The sequence below is a fragment of the Rhinichthys klamathensis genome, unplaced genomic scaffold (genome assembly GCF_029890125.1).
Source record: "Rhinichthys klamathensis goyatoka isolate OS25496 unplaced genomic scaffold, OSU_Roscu_1.1 h1tg000566l_1, whole genome shotgun sequence".
Lineage (NCBI taxonomy): Eukaryota > Metazoa > Chordata > Actinopteri > Cypriniformes > Leuciscidae > Rhinichthys > Rhinichthys klamathensis.
In genome coordinates, this window is record NW_026607032.1 from 1,144,405 (window position 1) to 1,166,805 (window position 22,401).

General features: G+C 37.9%; 2 protein-coding genes across 2 annotated transcripts in view; one reads left to right on the forward strand and one right to left on the reverse strand.

Moving 5' to 3' along the window:
* The window catches only part of b4galt2 (UDP-Gal:betaGlcNAc beta 1,4- galactosyltransferase, polypeptide 2), a 120,279-nt gene extending 108,534 nt beyond the window's left edge, over positions 1-11,745 (forward strand). The window contains exons 6-7 of the mRNA XM_056239529.1: positions 2,642-2,746; positions 11,101-11,745. Of these exons, the coding sequence (XP_056095504.1) occupies positions 2,642-2,746; positions 11,101-11,251 (256 nt within the window). The 3' untranslated portion in view covers positions 11,252-11,745. The remainder of the gene's footprint in view (positions 1-2,641; positions 2,747-11,100) is intronic.
* A 5,062-nt stretch (positions 11,746-16,807) lies between these two features.
* zgc:113531 (uncharacterized protein LOC541359 homolog) lies at positions 16,808-21,591 on the reverse strand. Its single transcript, XM_056239537.1, has 3 exons — positions 21,054-21,591; positions 18,288-18,417; positions 16,808-17,055 (listed from the first exon to the last, which is right to left on the reverse strand). Exons 1-3 carry the CDS (start codon positions 21,402-21,404, stop codon positions 16,880-16,882), a joined length of 657 nt encoding a protein of 218 aa, XP_056095512.1. The 5' UTR covers positions 21,405-21,591; the 3' UTR covers positions 16,808-16,879.
* Between the last annotated feature and the right edge of the window lie 810 nt (positions 21,592-22,401).

Sequence of the window (22,401 nt, forward strand, 5' to 3'; positions counted from 1 at the left end):
GCATCAATTTTTGTCCTCAGTGACGTTTACAAATCCACTCTCTTATGCCGTCGTCTTTATTGTTTGCATTGTCTTTTCTCTCATTATAATCTCAGGCCCTCAGAAATCTCCTTTCTGTTTCTGGGTCAAGAATACCCAGAGATTACCTTCAATCCTCCTAGCTACATTATTTATGACAAAGGCCTTGCTCTTGTATTATTAGGATGAGGTATATACACTCACCGGCCACTTTATTAGGTACACCTGTCCAACTGCTCGTTAACACTTAATTTCTAAGCAGCCAATCACATGGCGGCAACTCAGTGCATTTAGGCATGTAGACATGGTCAAGACAATCTCCTGCAGTTCAAACCGAGCATCAGTATGGGGAAGAAAGGTGATTTGAGTGACTTTGAACGTGGCATGATTGTTGGTGCCAGAAGGGCTGGTCTGAGTATTTCAGAAACTGCTAATCTACTGGGATTTTCACGCACAACCATCTCTAGGGTTTACAGAGAATGGTCCGAAAAAGAAAAAACATCCAGTGAGCGGCAGTTCTGTGGGCGGAAATGCCTTGTTGATGCCAGAGGTCAGAGGAGAATGGCCAGACTGGTTCGAGCTGATAGAAGGGCAACAGTGACTGAAATAACCACTCGTTACAACCGAGGTATGCAGCAAAGCATTTGTGAAGCCACAACACGCACAACCTTGAGGCGGATGGGCTACAACAGCAGAAGACTCCACCGGGTACCACTCATCTCCACTACAAATAGGAAAAAGAGGCTACAATTTGCAAGAGCTCACCAAAATTGAACAGTTGAAGACTGGAAAAATGTTGCCTGGTCTGATGAGTCTCGATTTCTGTTGAGGCATTCAGATGTTAGAGTCAGAATTTGGCGTAAACAGAATGAGAACATGGAACCATCATGCCTTTTTACCACTGTGCAGGCTGGTGGTGGTGGTGTAATGGTGTGGGGGATGTTTTCCTGGCACACTTTAGGCCCCTTAGTGCCAATTGGGCATCGTTTAAATGCCACGGCCTACCTGAGCATTGTTTCTGACCATGTCCATCCCTTTATGGCCACCATGTACCCATCCTCTGATGGCTACTTCCACCATGTCACAAAGCTCTAATCATTTCAAATTGGTTTCTTGAACATGACAATGAGTTCACTGTACTAAAATGGCCTCCACAGTCACCAGATCTCAACCCAATAGAGCATCTTTGGGATGTGGTGGAACGGGAGATTCGCATCATGGATGTGCAGCCGACAAATCTGCGGCAACTGTGTGATGCCATCATGTCAATATGGACCAAACTCCCTGAGGAATGCTTCCAGCACCTTGTTGAATCTATGCCACGAAGAATTGAGGCAGTTTTGAAGGCAAAAGGGGGTCCAACCCGTTACTAGCATGGGGTACCTAATAAAGTGGCCGGTGAGTGTACATTTTTAACAAAAATCATAAGATCCCACACAAACACACAGGAATAGGCATGCCCTTATTCTCCTCGGAAGGATTTCCATCTAATCATATACTTTAAGAAAGGCGTCATCCCTCAGAAACGCGAGGCTCAGAGCTCGAACGACACGATGCTCACATGGCAAACATAAGATTTGCACTAATGCCAAGACCTGGAGACAAGCAGGGAGATTAGAATGGTTGGATTGTTCAAGCAATCCTGAGTCGCTCTAAGCTGTAGTTACTCAAACAAATGGGATTGTACTTCAGGCTGGGTGTGTGTGGAGCTGCGTGGTCTGACTGCTCTCTTAAGCAAACATTCCCGACTCAGTTCTCGGCTACTGACTTGTTTTGCTTTGTTTTTCTAATTCTGCCTGGTTTTCTGCTCATTTGACATTTTCTGGCATTCGTGTGGGTTAACGAGTCTTTGATTAGCTATAGCTGCTTGATGTTCATTGTTTGTTAATTAGTGAAAGCCTAAAGTGATAGTCAGTGTTACTGATAGTAAAGTCTGTACTTCAATACCAAATAAGAACCAAATGATCTTTAAAAAAAATTATAATAATAATTATTAATATTATTAACAATAACAATTTTCAGTTATTATTAAAAAGTCCAAAACAACAACAAAAATAAGAATTGAATATATAAATAAGAATATTATTATTATTACCAATTCTTATTTTTACTAAAAAGTCCACAATTACAATAATAATATATTTGCATCAACAACAACAGAAAATAATTGTTGTTAATATTATTATCATTATTATTAACAATTCTTAATTATTATTAAAAAGTCCATAATAATACTAATACTTTAACAACCATTATTATTAAAATGTACTATATTTTGCGTTGCATGGTTGTTATTTTATTTAGGGTTAGATGTATTGTTTTCATTTTTTTTTTATGTCCAAAGGAAAATAACAGCATGATGGATATAGCACTGTATGTAAGATCTTCATCAATTTTTGGTACATACTTTGAACATGTTTGAACATACTTGTGAAGGTGGACGCAAAAGAAACTGACAGAAAGTGTTTGTAATTTGAGCTGGGTGATTATGTCTCTCCTCTAAACAACGACTATGACCGTCATTAGACGATGTTGTGACTGCGTGAGGCCAATCAGTCGGTCGATATGAAACTCATATACGCTAACTATAATTTTTCTCTATTGTTCTCCCCCTTTCTGTCAGAATCACACTAAATGGGATGAAAGTGTCTCGGCCTGACGTGAGAATCGGCCGCTACAGGATGATCAAGCATGAGAGAGACAAGCACAATGAGCCAAACCCCCAGAGGTAAGACCCTATTCTCCTGCCACCTCATCGCTGTCATGTGAAACGCCCACCGCCTGTGCATGAGAATGCTTAAGATTCAGAAGCGCTGTTAGGAAGAGTTAAATCACACCACTTACAGTATCCTATTCTTGTGACTTATTGATCTAAAACACAGCAGAACCCTCTGCACTGCAGATATAAGACATTGCTTGATATTACTGTCATTTTACAGTCTTCAGGCAGATTGTATTCTTGCAATTACCTTCACTGCTCCAAACACCATCATGGAAAGTTTTGTGGGTGAACAGGACTGTCTGTCTGGTCTACCAACTTAGGTCAGCACCAAACTAGCAATAACCATCTTAGACCTGATCTAGTTATCATTCAAATTATTGCTGTGCTATTTTGCCTTATTAACATAATGTAACATTCAAATCATGTTTGTAATTGACAGTTAAAGAGAGATATGTTTTATTAATTTTAAGTTATTTTGTTTGATAGTACATCCTTGGTTATATCTTCAAAAAATTACTGATAAAAATGTGAATTTTTTTTCAGTGATAAAGAACAAAGAAGAATTAAACTATTTTAATTAAGACATACTGTTGAAGAAAATATGATATTGTAGAGTAGGAAATGTGTTATTTTGTGTGTATTTGACCGTTTAGTCGCATTAAGCAGTGAAAAAGAACTTAATTTAGTACTGAGAGGCTGTTTTATGCCCGCACTTTGGGTGTGAGCACAAAAAAATGACCTCTAAAAGTTGGAATTGCTCTAAACTGCAACCATTCAGCACAAACAAATCACACAACAAATAATTCCTCATACTGATATGGAAGGGTAAAGAGGCTGCATATCGAGCACAACTTTTTCAGAAACAAGCCAATCTCACTATCTGTCGCAGCAACAACTATTTATGCTTTAAGTCTATCTGCATGATGCACCTGAAACTCATTGCTGGCCAGCCTCCTCCAACAATTTACTGTAAGACGGTAAACTAAACCACTTAGCTATCAGGCTAATTAGCAGTCTCTAGAATTCACAACACAGTATCTTTTAAACAGTAGCTAATACTTCACTAAACTCACATTCTGTTATATCAAGAGCAAAGGAAAGTTTCTATTTTGTTTAATTTGATATCATATATGTTTTAATGTTTATATTTATTTTCAAACATTGATTTTTCAAATTATTAAGAAATGTGGCAACATTTTTTTTTTTTTTTTTTTTTTTATTATTATTATTATATTATATTTAACACATTGACAGTTACAATGACATTTTTGTTGACAAAAGAAATCTATTTTATTTAGTAAAATATGACAGACCACATGAAATATTGCCTGAAATTGAGAAACATTTTCGTCACAAGAAAAATAAACTGTGAGGATGTAATAACAGTGAACATTGCAGTAGCTGTAATAATCCACCCAGTTAGTCACTCATTATAATTGCTAGTTTGGTGTATTGCAAAATTTTCCAGCTTTTGTCACTCAATTATCTGGGGCTGTTAAAATGTTCTTTTTAAGATGCATTCAGTCTTCTAAATATGATTGTGTGTGTGTTAATGCCAGCTGGCGGAGGTTCTTAATGCTCGAATGGCTCAGACGTCACCGTGTGTAAAATAGCCCAATCAATGAGTCGATAAGCCCATCCGTGGACGGTGGGCTGAGAGCCAGATTGTTCCCAGGTAGAAAAGCTTCACAGCGGAGAAACTAATTGCAAAACGATTCCTGCAGTTGCAGGTTGGTCCACTCTTTCTTGGTGGTTGTCAATCTTGGGAAAGCTTTGAGCGAAATGGCAAGACAGAAGCAAAAGAAATGCCATTAAAAGTTAGGATTGGTCTTTTCTCTGGTCGTCGGTTTCACTCAGCTCTCACTGTGCAAAGATAAGAGTCAGTGATTTATTCTCTTTTGCTCAGTTTCATTCTTATTCTTTTTTCCCTTGATCTCTCTTTCTCATTCACTCACTGTCTCTCTATTTATGTCTCCCTCGTTCTTTTTGTCTTTTTCCTACAAGTGGCTCAGACAATTGAAGTAATGAGCACGGCCCACCCAGAGAGCCACGAGCGAATGCTAAACTCAATTTCACTGGAGAGGACATAAGAACACGGGTAGAAATGAATGAGGTGTCTTTGCTGAAGTTAATGAATTGAAACATGTCACGCTAAAGTAGGCCTGTTGTCACAGACAGGTCGTTTGTTTGTGTTCTGTCTCAAACGGGTAAAATGATGCAGTTTCGATAGCTGAGATCCACCTTCAGTACAACCATCAGACCGGAAAATGCGCCCTTTATCGTTCGCTGAAACATTTATTTTATGCTGTTCAATTAACCCAGGGCTGCTCTATCAAAACCTTGCAGCAATAAGCAGGATACAGATACAATGCAGGTTATATATATACACTCACCGGCCACTTTATTAGGTACCCCATGCTAGTAACGGGTTGGACCCCCTTTTGCCTTCAGAACTGCCTCAATTCTTCGTGGCATAGATTCAACAAGGTGCTGGAAGCATTCCTCAGGGAGTTTGGTCCATATTGACATGATGGCATCACACAGTTGCCGCAGATTTGTCGGCTGCACATCCATGATGCGAATCTCCCGTTCCACCACATCCCAAAGATGCTCTATTGGGTTGAGATCTGGTGACTGTGGAGGCCATTTTAGTACAGTGAACTCATTGTCATGTTCAAGAAACCAATTTGAAATGATTAGAGCTTTGTGACATGGTGGAAGTAGCCATCAGAGGATGGGTACATGGTGGCCATAAAGGGATGGACATGGTCAGAAACAATGCTCAGGTAGGCCGTGGCATTTAAACGATGCCCAATTGGCACTAAGGGGCCTAAAGTGTGCCAGGAAAACATCCCCCACACCATTACACCACCACCACCAGCCTGCACAGTGGTAACAAGGCATGATGGTTCCATGTTCTCATTCTGTTTACGCCAAATTCTGACTCTAACATCTGAATGTCTCAACAGAAATCGAGACTCATCAGACCAGGCAACATTTTTCCAGTCTTCAACTGTTCAATTTTGGTGAGCTCTTGCAAATTGTAGCCTCTTTTTCCTATTTGTAGTGGAGATGAGTGGTACCCGGTGGAGTCTTCTGCTGTTGTAGCCCATCCGCCTCAAGGTTGTGCGTGTTGTGGCTTCACAAATGCTTTGCTGCATACCTCGGTTGTAACGAGTGGTTATTTCAGTCACTGTTGCCCTTCTATCAGCTCGAACCAGTCTGGCCATTCTCCTCTGACCTCTGGCATCAACAAGGCATTTCCGCCCACAGAACTGCCGCTCACTGGATGTTTTTTCTTTTTCGGACCATTCTCTGTAAACCCTAGAGATGGTTGTGCGTGAAAATCCCAGTAGATTAGCAGTTTCTGAAATACTCAGACCAGCCCTTCTGGCACCAACAATCATGCCACGTTCAAAGTCACTCAAATCAACTTTCTTCCCCATACTGATGCTTGGTTTGAACTGCAGGAGATTGTCTTGACCATGTCTACATGCCTAAATGCACTGAGTTGCCGCCATGTGATTGGCTGCTTAGAAATTAAGTGTTAACGAGCAGTTGGACAGGTGTACCTAATAAAGTGGCCGGCGAGTGTATATATATACAGAAAATATACAGTATATACACGATTTTAAAATGTTTTTGAAAAGTCTCTTATGCTCACCAAGGCTGCATTTATTTGATCAAAAATACAGTAAAAACTGTTATATTGTGAAATATTATTACAATTTAAATGAAAATATTTTAAAATATCATTTATTCCTGTTATAGCAAAGCTGAATTCCTTCTATATATGCTGTTTTGGTGCTCAAGAAACATTTAATATCATTATTTATAATAAGTCTTTGCTGATTGATATTTGTGTTGAAACCCAGATGCACCACTACCACTTAAACTTATATGTTTTAAATTAAAATGATTAAAATTGAAATTTAATCATTTAAATTAACACTTTTATTCAGCAAGGAATCGTTAAATTGATCAAAAGTGACAGTAAAGACAATTATAATGATACAAAACAAATTCTATTTCAAATAAATGCTGTTTCTTTAGAGCTTTATTCATGAAAGAATCCAGATTTTTTTTTTATTATTGTATTAATATTTCACAATATTACTGTTTTTACTGTATTTTTGACTAAATAAATGCAGCCTTGGTGAGCATAAGAGACTTCTTTCAAAAACAGAAAAATCCTACAGACCCCAAGTTATATAGTTACTCAATTTTACAGCTGTTTTATTTTGGCGTTAGTCAGAAAAGCTCCATTTAAGTGTACAAAATAAGTGAGCTATCCGTGTGATGATGAACATCCACAGACCGACACAGACATGGGCACTGCGGCTCGATGACAATCAATATATCAGGAAGGGCGGTCTGAGATTGATGGATCTCAACCGCATCTCTGAAACACCCCCTTACTCTGCCAGGGCTGATATAACACACACAGACATGCATCAGTGTAGGTGGTAGAGTCACAACTCATCTGGGCATCTGATTAATAATTGATTAGCACCATAACTAGAATAATGGGAAGTCATTTAGAGCATGATCCCTTCCTCTCTAGATTTTATTGCCTCCATTAGAGACTTGTGGGGATTATTCTAAGATGGCTCGTTTGTACGTGATAAGAGGTTTAGTCTCAAACCTAACAGCCTTTTAAAGTTGAGCAGGAAATTTGATAAAAGAAAGCTGATTTGGGAAATACTGTGGATTACTGACATTTATTTATGCAGCTCTTTCAAGCATTTCTTATTCACATTTTTCGTACTTCCTGTGTTAATGTATAGGATTTTGCCTCATTTCCCCTGTAATTTGTCGATAACTGTAGGGTGGACAATGTATTTATGTAGCTTCAGCTTGCATTTAGTAGTTATACATTTATTCTCGAGAGCCTTGTGTGATCAAATGATCACTTCTCACCCAAATTTCCCTTTAACATGTTTTGTATGAGGCTTTTTCCTATTCAGAGTGCTGACCAACCAGTCAGAATTAACCTTAAGCTCTGCAAGATATATCTTATACACCATTTTGGCTATTGGCTGAATTTTTTATGTTTTTATTTATTTTTTATAGGTATTGTTTGATATTGGATATTTAATTGTGCATTTCATTTTATGTATATGTATCCAATATCGACCAATACAATTTTTCTTATTATTATCAAAGTTGAACACAGTTGTGCTGCTTGATATTTTTGTGGAAACAGTAATACTTTTATACATTCTTTAATGAATAGAAAGTTCAAAAGAACAGCATTTATTGTAGATATTAAAGTCTTTACTGTCACTTTTGAATAATTGAATGTGTCCTTACTGAATTAAAGTATACATTTCTTTCAAAAACAAACTTACCGACCTCAAACTATAAACAGTTATATATATATATTTTCATATAGGGAAGCTGATACTTCCTGCATCATTTAGGTTGTGGTAACTTCAAGCTACTTCCCGGCACTTTAAGTTTTGTTTTATTTTCCTGTCACACAGGTTTAGGGCATTTGTTTTTTAGACATACTTCATGGATTAAATAGCTGCTTTTGCCAAGCGCACCGTTTTTAAAAAGAGTTGCAAGAAAGAATTGATGAATGGTTGCCCTCTCCTCAGCTCTGTTACTGCCACAGCCGTCTTTGTTTGGTCAATCTGCAGAAGAGCATCAACCTCCATAATGAGACGCTATGCTTGCCGGAGGAACTGTGCTACTATTCATCAACCTTTCCCAGATTAGTTAGTGCTACCGCACACTGGTCCGCATGAATATTAATTCTAGTTGCGTGTGAGCCCTCTCAAATACTCCAATTTCATTCAAGCAGTGTACATAAATTATTATCTTCAGACTCTAATATTCTTTGTGGTACCTACACTGATATGGAAGTTGATAGCTGCGTCACATAAATCAAGCTACCCTTTAATGGACAACTTGAACTCTCTTTCCTACTTTTGTGGCATTTTTCAGAGCAAGTGTCCTATTTATTAGTACAGTTATTCTTCGGCTAAGGCAGAAATGTTGAAATGAATATCATTTAAAGTGTCTTAAAGGGATACTTCAGGATTTAGCATTAAGCTTTGTATTATTAGAAAACCTGTAGTATTTTCGAATTATACCATGCTTTCCACCCTCATATCCCCTTGAGACGAGAGATTTATGTATTTTTTGTCTGGAAAAAATCCTCCGATGACGCAAAAATCGTCATTTTGCGTCATCGGAGGATTTTTTGGCCAGAGGCTCAAGACTACAGTCAGTAGTAGGGGCTGTCCCGCATGTTCTCAACCCGCCCATAGAGGGTGGGATCTCACTCACAGAATGTACACATAGTGTAAGCCATCTTTTTTTGGAAGCTAAGCTAGTAGGCTCTTGTTCTGTGGAGAAAGCTGAGTAGTAGGGGTTACCATCCTCTTTTTCCCGGACATGTCCGGCCGTCGGTGTCCAGGATTCAGCTTTTGCTTTCTGCAGTCGCCATTCATTGTTTACATGCACACCTTTTGTTTCAATCTAACTGAATTCATTCCGATTGGTGAATCTGAATGTAGTGTTTACATGAACGCCAAACAAGTGATCGGTTGATGTGCGCTTTAACATTGCTAAGACGTACCCGCTCCTCCGTGAGAGATACGAGACCGGTGCGTCTCACAGGTGTCGCTCATCAGTAATCACGCCACCGGCCTCGCGCCGTTCTCCCGCGGCCCTAGCCTCGTCCTGCTCGCCACAGTAAACATAATGAATGGCGACTGTAGAAGGCAAAAGCCAAATCCCGGACATTTTTGCGATCTCGAAACACATTTTCGGGCAGACTCATCACGGAGACTCACTAGTAGCCTAGACTTGTTGTTTAACTATTGCGCTCTGTTACCGGTAGGCGTGGCCTCCTAGGGCAGCGAAGCAAGTGCATTCTGGGAGTTGTTGTCTTTCATCCACATAAGCCAAAAATACATTTTCTGCCTTTTCTCAGTCTAGAAAGCTCCAAATTCTAAAATAATTTCACATTTCTTCTACATAAATGACCCATTTTAAATACACATCCATCTTTCCAGAGGTGAAGTATCCCTTTAAGGGATGGGAGATTAAGATGTAATATAAAACACTACTGGGGAAGCACAGCTCCTGAATACTCCTCTACTTTGCTTAAGGAACCTCTCATTTTATTGATAAACCACGGGAGTCTCATATACTAATATCTCTTTTTCTCTTATCTTCCAGAGCCCAAACCAAAATGTTCCTTTTCTCCGCTGTATTAAATTGTAAAAACTTGTTATATTGCTAAGTGTTTGAAAATGTTCAATGTGGCTCATACAATTTATGTTTGTTTTGATACATGATAAATGTGGTCCATTTGTTTTTTTCTTTGTGAGAGTGATGCTCTGTGCACTTTTATAAATGTTATTTCACCCCCTGCTGGTTGACATTGGTATAACCCTATGTAAGTGCTCTGTATTATGATACTTACCTTTTTTGACATTATCATTTGGCAGTGACTTAAAGGTTTTATCAGTATGACAATTCTTGAAAGTTAGACCAAGGAGCTTGGCTTTACTAGCTCTATGCTGTGGCAGTTGAGCATTTGAACATACATTTGGCATGGGACCCGAACCTTGCCAAGGGAATAGTCTACCAAAAACATGGTGTTCCAAACCTGTTATTTTCCTTGAAACATGAAGACATTTTTTTTTACAGAATCTTCACATATCTTTTCCAGTGAGTATGGACTGTCAAGCTCCAACACGACAAAAAAAGCTATATATGAAAAATTACGACTTGTACGCTATACCACAAGTCTCCTGAAGCCAAATGATGGTTTTGTGTTATGAATAGACCCAAAATCAATGCTTTTAACTGATAACCTTTATCTTCAGCTCTGAAATCAATGATGGCACCTATGGAGCAGGTCATGGTGTTTAGTTACAAGACAGGAGAACCAGTGTCATTGAGATTATTGACTTCCAACCTGCAGCAAGGCTGCCATATTTAATGTCAGAGCTGCGGATTGAGAAGATTATTAGTCCATAATGACTTTTGGTATTTCACAGAAAAAAAAATAGGGGTACAACAGCTTGTATGGATCAGCACTGGGTCATTATCCTTAAAGGGTCGACTTTGTATCTTATCAACCCCTAAAAGTGGCATATTAGTTGAATAGTAATACATACCCTTAAGGTACTACTAAGGAACTTTTAGGGGTAAATAACATACAACAATTTTTTTTAAGTCTTTTTGAAGGTACTTCAAACCGAGCTGTTGTACCACTAAAGGTAAAATATTTTCACATTTTCTCTGTTTCTTCAGTTTGAGCCCTTTGTGGGTTTTGTAAATCCATCTTAAATCCATGGCACAGCTAATACGGTTTGTATTTCTTCTTCTTTCTCTAGGTTCAGTAAGATCCAGAACACCAAGAACACCATGAGGAAAGATGGGATCAGCTCGCTGATGTACAGAGTGGTGTCTGTGAAGAAGTATCCGCTCTATACCAACATTTCCGTAGAGATCGGCAAGCCTCCTCCCAGACCCTTCAAAGGATAGAAAGCTACCAGGTCTTGACCGAGAGACCATGACCTTGCTAAAGTTCAGCACACACACGCACACACAGCACAAACTCTGCCCAGGGTCACCTTCCTATGATACAGCAGTGATATGCTGGATAGTTCTCAGGAATACATGGAAGCTTGTTGTGGATTCTTATCCTGATCCAGATCGAGATGTGCACACGGTGTCTGGAAGGACAGAAACATCATCGTTATACCCCAAAGGCTGTTTTTATTTCAGACCTTGAGGATCAATACAAGCTTTTAGGCTGTTAGCGGGAGGACTGTTCAGTTCTGGATGTGGTGAGGAACATCTGACGATGATCTACAAAGAACTGCTTGGTCACTTGATGTAAGTCAGTCAGAACATACTGTACATTTCAAAAGCGAATGTGTCTTTGTACCTGCGATGCTTGCAGTGTTCAAATCTCTTCTTTCGTATCACAGATGTTGGTGGATCATGTGAGGTTGATAAATTGGTGCTTGAAGTTGGCTCTTTGGATTATATATCTCTCTCTTGCTCTCTTTTATTTTGAATCGTCTCTTGGGACTAAGCTGAATTTCGTCAACCATGAAAACACTTCTCACCATTTCTGAGGATGATATCCTCGTCGCGATGTTATCATGAGAACTCGGGGGACAATTATGTAATGTGATTAGACTGGATCTGGACTAGTCCTACAAGCACATGACTGTGTCAGTCAATATGGTCCAAGTGGATCGTCACTGCAGATCCTCTGGCTGCCGTGTAGATGCCCGGAGAAACGGCAAGAACTTTCGCTTGGAGATAGAGGAGCTTCTGTAGAAGTTACTGATGATCAAATCTCTGTATCTATCACCACCTTCTCAAAACTGACTGTGCTACGAGGCACTCTCTCTTTGTTTACTCTCATTTGCCTCAAAGATTCATATTTAGACCTGTCATATATCAATGCTTTCTTTTTAAAAACTTGAAGGATGAAGTTAGTTATGAGTGCATTGATCAAATAATGCCCATATCGTTCAGTCTTAGAGTCTCGCACCTCTTTTGAAGATCATTTACTGAGGCTATATATAAATTATGGTTTGATATTTCCAGTATCATAAAATATTCACCCAGGGTCCAAAATCAACCTTTTGCCACACCTGCCAATTTGAGTGAATTGAGAAAATTTACAGACCCCAATTATGTTTTTTTTGGCCAGGAATTAATATTGGCATTTTTTATAAGTTTTTGTCGAGGACAAAGGAAGAATTATTTTAGATTTTTTAGCATATTTGTGAGAGCACAGATCATTAGAAGGAGCTGAATTCAGCCTTTGTTGATTTGTAAAAATGTCATAACTTGAAGTCCTATTTTACTTCAGTTTTACTTCAAGGCCTATATCTTAATGTGTAGAGTCTTGGAAAAAAATTTTATTTAAGAAATTAATACTTTAATTCAGTATTGTTATATATTTTTTGAGGATCAAGTCAGCATACTAGAGTGATTTCTGAAGGATCTCTTGACACTGAAGAAAGACTGTGTCATGGCTGCTAAAAATTCAAATTAATTTCTCAAAATTGCTGTTTAATAACTGTATTTTTAATCAAATAAATGCAGTCTTGGTGAGCATTTTTATCAAAAACAAGAGATTTTGATCAAAAACATTAAAAAAAAAATCTTACCGACCCCACACTTTTGAACGATAATTTATCGGGAGTTCGGGAGGACAAAAAACATATATAAAAACAAAATCATATATGAACATAAGATTGGACTAGTCTTAAAAAAAATGTATCCAGTGTCATTGTCCTTTTTTACTCGCAATTGGCATTTGGCGAATGTTAATTTTGGACCCCGTTACACTTTGAAAACTTGTTTTACAGTTCCTTATTACCATTTTATTTTACTGCCTGAAAACACCAAGCTGATGCCTTCAGATGTTTTATGAGGGGTAAATGTGAAGGGAGCACAAGCTATTTTTTTCTCTCTTATCGGCTTTCCTGCGCAGTGTGTGCAGGACGTTCTTTTGTGCTATCAACGATTCTTTCAGCCCAGCACAGAGGAAGTCATTAATGAGAGCCCAGCCACTCTCCCTGACCTTTTTAAAATACACATTTCCTCTTCTTTTCTCCTCATGCCTTTCAGTTTAGCCTCACCAACCTATTTCATTTCTGTGTGTGCATTTGTGCTGTCTTAACTGCTGACCCAAGCAGTCACTGTGTTACATTGGTTTCCTCCTTAAGTATTTCATCACCTCTGTCTCATAGGTGCCACTACCTGTCAGTTAAAAGTGCATCACTTCTGCCATGCCGTATTTGTACATACACCATCAAGCAAAATAACTGCTAAAACTTACCTGACACAATTTTGCCTTAAGCTCTTTTTCCTGTATTAATAGCATTAAAGATTATGTCTATAGTTTAATTTAAAGAAATATGCCCTCTCTTTGCACATAGTCGAGTATATTCAGAACTGTTCATTGATTATATTCAGTAATATTTACTATAGCTCTGTGACCTGTATTTTAAATGCTCAGAACAGTGTTGCAGAATGCAGTGAATCCTGAAACTTTTAACTCGAATGAGATTTCAAGCCAATATCCATATTGAAAAGACATTATGCTCATCCCGAAATATCTTGGCGAATGAAAAGGAATCTGTTTGAGTCGGAGCGAGATGAGATTATTTCTTTTTTGGGTTCTTGTATCAAGGCACGTATTAAATTGAAGGAGGAAAAAAAAATGTTGCTGAGTGCTTGTCATTTACATTATCTTAATTGTTTTAAAAAATGGAATAAAGCAGTCCATGTGGTGTAAAGGGTCCAACATATTGGAGAGACACACATCAGGCCTGACACACCATGATACTTTTTAATGTGTAGTCATTTTTTGGGGAACTTTTTATTTTTATACCTCTCAATTTAAAGGTGTACTCAGTCATTTTTGTTGGTTGCACTGATTGATATGGATCATCATAGATTTATGCTACCATGACTAATTTATTTCACAAGTGAAATTGTTCAGTAGGGCAGTTAGCTATATACTGTTCAAAATGTTGGGGAAGTTTTTTTTTCTCATTTTCTTTTAAGAAATTGATACTTTTATTCAGCAAGAATGAATTCAATTGATCAAAAGTGACAATAAATACATTTTACGTATATAATTGTTAAAATAAATATTATTATGAACTTTATAATCAAATGTATAATTGTATAAATGTATAAGTATAATTCAAAATGTTATTTTGAACTTTCTGTTCATCAAAGAATAATGAAAAAAACGTATCACTGTTTCCACAAAATATTAAGCAGCACAGCATAATAAGAAATGTTTCTTGAGCACCAAATCAGCATGATTTCTAATATGAAATGGCTGCAGAAAATTTACCTTTGCCATCGCAGGAATAAATTACATTTTAACATATATTAAAATAGAAAACCTTTATTTTAATTAGTAATATTATTTCACAATATTACTGTTTTTGCAGGCTTTGTGAGAGATTTCCTTTACCTACATATTTATAAAATTACTGAGTGCACCTTTAAGGGCAATGTTCTGAAAAATGTATATGGTGAAAACTGCATTTTTAAAAGTTAGTCTGGTGATACAATCTATTAATTTGATTTTACTTCATTCTTATATTGCCCCAGTGGCAAATAAGCTGCATTAAAGTCTACGCTATAGATATATTCTTTAGTCTTTTGAATGGAATTCAATAATATTAGAAATGTTATATTGCCGTTTATAAAAGTATATACATTTACACATGTATACAATCATCTTATTGTTCCATTAATACGTTTTTCATATTTCTTGTGCCAACAAATGCAATCAAGTGAAGCTCGCACAACTCCCATTGCCAACCTTGCGAAGCACAAATGCTGTCCTTGAGATTAGGATGCTATTCACCATTCACTTCAGCAACTCTCGCTTTATAGTTTGCGAAATCACACCAGTGCCACAATGAATGCGCTTTTTATTGTGATGCCATTCTTTTATCTCACCCTTGGGTCAGCAAACCTTCCCATCCTGAGAACTCGCGCGCACACATATAGTTACACGTAATGCTCACCCTCTCTCCTTCATCTCCCTTTTTGCCCTCAGTCATTCTCTGGAAAGAACTCCATCTTGTGCTCGATGCTTGTTTATGTGAGAGAGGGACAGAAGTGGGAAAGTATTCCACACCTACACAATGACTTGCGTAAGAAACTACTGACGGCCTCAGGTCTTCATGTCTGGGGCACATTTTTAAAGACTTGCTAGGTTTTTTGTACATTGAATGTCAAAAATACTATATCTTATATAGAATGCATTATGTCATATCAAACATACTTTTTGTATACAATCAATAAATCTGATGCTACAAGAATTTGATGGTGGGGTTCTGGGGTGGAACGAATGTAGAATGCCATATGTTCATGCTGTTTGTGTGTGCAAAAATATGGAGTTTATAAGAAGACTGTTATGAGGCTAAATGGATCTGAACAAAGTAATAAATCTCATATTTACACCTGATTATTATAACACCCACCTTTTACCAGCACCAGTCCAAATCACTGCTCTGGGACATGGCAGTTTATTGGAAAGGGAACATCGTATCTCTAAACTGTCAGCCATGTGGAGGAAACTCAATAATATGTTCCTCAAAAAGTTTTTTTTATTTTTTATGTGACAGATGTTGCAATAAACTAGTAGATATAACACCACAAACATCCTCCAGATTTATATATGGGATAATAAGACAAGACACATAGATCACTTGTGGTTTATTTATATTTGTGTACATTCTGTGTCATTGCTGCAAATGCAGGCCTCGAAAAAAAGTAGCAATTTTCCCACAGCTTTGAATGAAGTGTCAGAACAGAAATAAAGCAAAAATGATTCATTTATGATAGGTTAGTTTGTTTGTATTTCATGCTACATTAGCTGTTTCCATGCTTGCATAGCAGTAATGTAAGTCTTGAAATCTGAATATACTTTGGTTTTCATGCATTTGAAGCAGAAAACTATGTAAACAACAGTACTACAAATCATATACGGATTTAAATATAAAAAAAAACAATCACAAAGATTAGCGTAAGATCACCGCATCTGCACCGTGCCCAATGTCAAAGTTTTTTAAACACAACCGCACTGTAGATACTAAAAGGCATGATATGAACAATGTAATATGCCCACTGTGCTATTTATGACCATGCCAAAAAGGTGTCTCAAAACTAAGCTCTATTACCTGGTTCATTAGGGAATATCCCTTAGTAAGTCAAAGAAATAATATACCCACTCAATTTACATGAACAACTGGAATGTGAAAGGGTTAGTTCACCCAAAAATTTAAATTCTGTCATTAATTACTACTCGCCCTCATGTAGTTCCAAACCCGCAAGATATTTGTTCATCTTCGGAACACAAATAAAGACCTTTTTAATGAAATCTGAGAGCTTTCTGTTCTTCCATTGACAGCCTATACGCAACTACCAAGCCCCAGAAAGGTAGTAAAGACATCATAAAACTAATTAACTAATAATAGACTGTTCTTTAATCATTAAAAACTTGTAGGCTATATATCCTCAACACTTTCATCAGGAAGATATCTGCTGAGTTTTTGTCATCCATTGTGTAAATTGGGATGACAGATGACCCCATTTTTGACCTCTTTCCTCAGTTTAGCCCTCATCAGGCTGGCAGTTGCGGACATGGGAACACATTGCCAGACGGTGGCCCTCCCAATAACCTGCATCCTGTTCTTCATGACATCGACATTTAGTACAGGAGTCGACCCACACTGGCTCACCTCCAGGGATCACTTGGGTCCTAGAGGCATTCACGTAACAGTTGGGCCCTGGAGCCATAAAGAGAGAGATGATTAATGAAGCCCATTATCTGTAGATAAAGGGTGAATTATTCCCCCCTTTTGACCCTAACCAGCCTGCAACACTAACTCAACCAATAATTTGAGTTTTGGGACGAGACTATCTGTTTGTCCAAACAATGGCAGATCTTGACTTGAGGGTCCCAACACAGTATTTGAAGGCCATCCACATATAATATTTCTTCTGGTATGCTCTGAACTTTAAAAAATTAAGAGAAACTGAGAGTGTCAATATTTTGAATTAACCCAAATTAATTGTGATTCCAGATTTTTTTTTTTTTTTTTTCTTAAACAATAGTTGTTGAGGGGGTAAATTAAAAATAAATAAATATATTTAGTTTATACCTTGTGCATATATTGTGTTTTTAGCTTTATAATTAAGTTGCTTTCTGGTCCATGTCAGAAAAACCCCTCAAGTCTCCCTCCTGTTTTATCATCCGAATTGTAAAAATTGAAATTCAGAATGCTTAGAAAAGTAACAGATCACCTCTCCACAAAAGGCCGCACAACTTTACGTAACATTCATGTCTGTAGCACAAACTATGCTAGACAAGTTATGTGCAGAATTGAAATACTTAAGGTCAAGTGTTTTTGCAAAACCTCAGCAAGAACCACTAATTAGGAAGCCTTAGAGTGTAGATAATGGCACATTGCTTGTTTCTGTTTAATGTTTAAGATAAGGTTTTACTTTAATTTTAAAGTTACTTTAGATTAACTGAAAACTTAATTTAACATTTTCCAACACTGAGGCAATTTGTATCTACAAAAATGCAACCATTTGAGGAACTGATCATTTATCACATTGGTGAAGTATATGCTTTGATTTATGTGTGTTGTGTTGTTTTGCCTGCCTTATCTTTAGTCTCTGTAAACACTATAATTGCCTTCATACTTCACAGTGTACAGAGAAAACAATACGGTGAAAGGTAAACTCATAAGGAGCGTTATCTTATTTCAGGTGCAGAAACCAGTGTAGCACATGGCCCGGCATCTGAACCTCCCCATCTGTTATTGAATGAATTATATGAAGATATTACATACAGCATCATTACCAAAGACCAAACACAATTGTGCCCTCCATTTATGTGTGGAGGCTATGAGAATGTCATACTGCATTAGTCGAGACCGAGGCAATTGCACAGAAGTTTAATCAGCCTTACAGACATGGCAAAGTTTTCTTTTAAATTCTAAAATAACCTTACCATCCATGCACTGAGGGCAGCATATCCCTTTCTGATAGACTGGATTAACACACGGTGGAGGGACACAGTCTGCTACCTGACAGTGGGCGATACCGTCGCTGTAACAGGTACAATGATGGCATGCTGAGGGCTGTAAATCAAGTGCAAATCATCAGTTGAAAATAGCTTACCAAATGATGCAATTCCATCAAAAGACATGTATTACTCTATTCTTTCAAAAGGCTTTTTAAACAGAACCAGCAGGACTATCAAATTGCTCGCTTAATGCAGACATTTGATGTTGTGCCAATCCAAGACAGCGTTTAAATATCCTATAATGTGAAAAATGTGATCAAATTGCACTCCCACACGGCTGTTTAAGTAGGAGCCACATTACCACCTGTGGCTCAGACAGTACTGGAGGTTGGGTTAAATGGACTGGAAGAAAATGATGTCAGCTCAGGCAAAGTGTATTCCTTGGAGTCTGTCAGAAGGCTTCAATTTTCCCTTCAGGGATTCCCCATTAGCCATAATAACCAAATCAAGGAGATAATGAAGCACATATAAGCCCCGCTTCTTCCATGCCTCTGCCACCAGAGATATTTCATTCTTCAATTCCTTAAACAGTATTAAATTGCCCTTTGTGATTCCAGTCTAGTGTGCATCAGATTTGTACTTCACCTTGACTCAGAACAAGAAACCTACTGTATTAGCTTTTAACTTGCACAATGATTAAATATGCATAAGAATGGATATGTACTAGGAATTGGCTCAAATCAAACTATTATCTTTCAGAAACAAAGGGCTACTTTTGTTCTGAGTAATTTTTTTTTTTTTTTTAATCCAACTTAAAGGGTTAGTTCACCCAAAAATTACTCACCCTCATGTTGTTCCAACCCCGTAAGACTTTCGTTCATCTTCGGGACACAAATTAAGATATTTTTGATTAAATCTGACAACTGTCTCAGGCCCTGATCACACCTAAAGGCCCTTGCACACTGAGTCCTAAATTTTCGTATGCGTTTTTTCATTTTCGTGATTTGGTGGCTCTGAATTGTCAAAACACCATTCAAACTGCTTGCTACGGATGCGAAAAATGCTGAAAATCGAACCCGATTCGATTTTTTTTTATGACGCACGAATGTTTCGGAGGCAGTGTGCAAGCGTGATTGACATAACGTGAGGCCGTTTACTTTCACGTATTTTTACAGCGCAACACTACGTCAGAACGTAGGCTCACTATTGGCCGACGCTGGTCATGAGTGTGATGCTGGCCAATAGTGAGCCTACGTTCTGACGTAGCGGTGCGCTGTTACACTACGTGAACTCACTCTGAGGCCCACATAGAAAAAAATGAATAGTTGAATAAAGTCGTTATTTTTGAGTTTTTTGCACCCAAAACGTATTCTCGTCACTTGATAAACTTAAGGTTGAGCCACTGTAGTCACTTGGACTATTTTAACAATGTTTTAATTTACTTTCTGGGCCGGAAGGTTTCAATTACATAGAAGTCTATGGAGGAGTGAGACAGCTCTCAGATTTAATCAAAAATATCTTAATTTGTGTTCCGATGATGAACGAAAGTCTTATGGGGTTGGAACAACATGAGGGTGAGTAATTACTGACAGAATTTTCATTTTTGGGTGAACTAACCCTTTAAATGACAAAGTGGCATAAATAGTGCTAAATCAGTGATCTAAATAGGAATGTCTGTTTCGGAAACAAATTTACTAAGTGCTATTTCATCTGTGAATTAATGAATCGTTCTCCCTTTAAGGAGCATTTCATTAGATGGACCTCAAGAGCAGAACATGTTGCACAAATCCCCTTTCACTGAACAATGTGCTAATTTGAAAACGAAGAGTTGACTGACTCCAAATTTGCGTACCTACAGATTTCTCAGCACAGCAGATCCTTGACTAGATTCATTTAAATGTTTCGGTCAATTCAGCGTTTTACCGAATCGGTTCAGTGAACGATTTAATAACACCCTCACTCTTTAAACACTCACGCTTTGCCACATAGGCCTACTGGCGCACAGATGTAACCTGCCAAAAGAGTCCCTCAGATTCATTAAAATCTCCATAACGGAGACAATATTAAAGGGATAGTTCACCCAAAAATTTTAATGAAACTCACCCACAAGTTGTTTCAAACCTGTATGAGTTTGTTTCTTCTGTTGAACACACAAGAAGATATTTTGAATAATGTCGGTAACCAGACAGTTAACGGCACCCATTGACCTCTATAGTAGGGGAAAAAAAATACTATGGAAGTCAATGGGTGCCGTGAACTGGTTACCAGCATTATTTAAAATATCTTCTTTTATGTTCAACAGAAGAAAGAAACTCATACAGGTTCGGAACAACATGAGGGTGAGTAAATTATGACAAATATTTAATTTTTTGGGTGAACTGTCCCTTTAACTTTATCATGAGCCACGTGATGGCGCTACATATTCAGAATTTTCCTTTTAGGACCAATATCAAACCTTTGAAACAGTCATCGCATTTCATTTTTAAATAAACAGTGAAAAAAGGGACCTGGTCACTCATCTTAAAACAATTATTGCCGATGGAATTACGGTGTATTATTACACTTTTATTTGGTCACTATGTTAAGGGCTCGAAAAAGAGCAATTACAACGAAAAATATAAAGTTAGAAAGCATTCAGACCTAAATCCGTCAACTTAGTGTACACATATTGTAATTTTGTTACAAATGTTTGTTCTTTCTTTCTACTATGTGACCTTGAATGCAGAGTCTTACAGACACATTGAAGTTCACCTGAAAGTGTTGCCCCAGCTCGTAGACTTCTCCCCCGTACTCACAGCCGATCTTCTCGCATATCGGGCAGCAGTCCTTCGGGTAATGGCTGACATGGATGCAGGCGGCAGGCAGGGATGCGCACTCAGTCCGCGCGCAAGCAGACCCGTCTGTTGTACATTCGCATTGGGTACAATGATCTGAGTCTAAAAAGTACCATTCGCCAACATAATAAACACTGCCGTTTGCCTCACAGGTCCTCTCTTGTTGTCCAGCGCCCGAGAAAGCCACAGCACACTGGCCACAGATCAACAGGGTAAGCGAGACATGAAGAAAACTCCCCGGGGAACCCCAGAGTACAGCCATGCCCATCACCGAAAACTTCTCAGTCCCAAAACAAGACTTGCCAATAAATATATATTGCTATGCTATCTTCAATAACTTGCTATTGCACACGTCTTTTTAACTAAACTGGATAAAGTTTAAAATGCGTTTCATGGTCAGAATGGGCTGTGCGCGCTTTGGATGCAGTTGCGCACAGGGAAAGTTTTACTCCTCCTGGGTTATGTTTCAATTTACACGTGACAGCCGAATACCAGAATATTGATAGGCTGTAGTAGTCATTCGCTTTTATTGCAGCTTTGTGTGTCTATTGAGAGTTTAAAATGGTTATGTTTGCTTTTATAATCTAAGCTCGTTTTATGCAGCTATATCTACTGTGCATTGTCCAATCTTTTTGCTGGATAACTTTTAGAACAGAACCATGTTGCAGTGACACCACAATGCTTTCTACTCTAAATGAAGTTATACATGCTAATGAATAAAGATGAAAGTTTATTATATTTTTTAATAGATCATGTCCATGATGACAGCGCCATCTTCGATTTTTAACATGAATGAAAACGAGGCTGTGAGGGATATCTCTTCAACTTGTGCTGTTATTTGACTTGGATTGTTACTTTTATATTATAAAAAAAGTTAATGCAAAATCCTACATTCAGGCATACAACTCTTAAGAAATATCAAATATTAATATGATTCAATCACTGAAGAGAAAAAAGATGAGGTCATTTGTAATGTGCACTAGGTCCGAACGGGTTAATGAAGATCACTATCACGAGTCCTTCAGCCAATCGTTTGACTGCGCAAGTTTGTCTCCATAGGAACAGGAATGTTTACACTGATACAGGAAGCCACAATTGTTCTGGTGAGTAGCCTATCCGCCAGCGGGGAATGTGCTTGTTCTAAAACTAATGTTTATGCTTGCACAAATGTATGCCAGCTAAAATCTTTGTTCGATTCATTATCGTGAACGTTTAAAGCCACCAAATAGGCCTACGTTATTAGTTTAACGTGTTATTGCCAAAGT

Coding starts and splice junctions, on each gene's coding strand:
- zgc:113531 (XM_056239537.1), bottom strand. CDS start 21,404: ATGGGCATGGCTGTACTCTGGGGTTCCCCGGGGAGTTTTCTTCATGTC. Junction 18,418..21,053: donor AGCTGGGGCAACACTTTCAG/GTGAACTTCAAT, acceptor CTTGATTTACAG/CCCTCAGCATGCCATCATTG. Junction 17,056..18,287: donor CTGCCCTCAGTGCATGGATG/GTAAGGTTATTT, acceptor TTATGGCTCCAG/GGCCCAACTGTTACGTGAAT.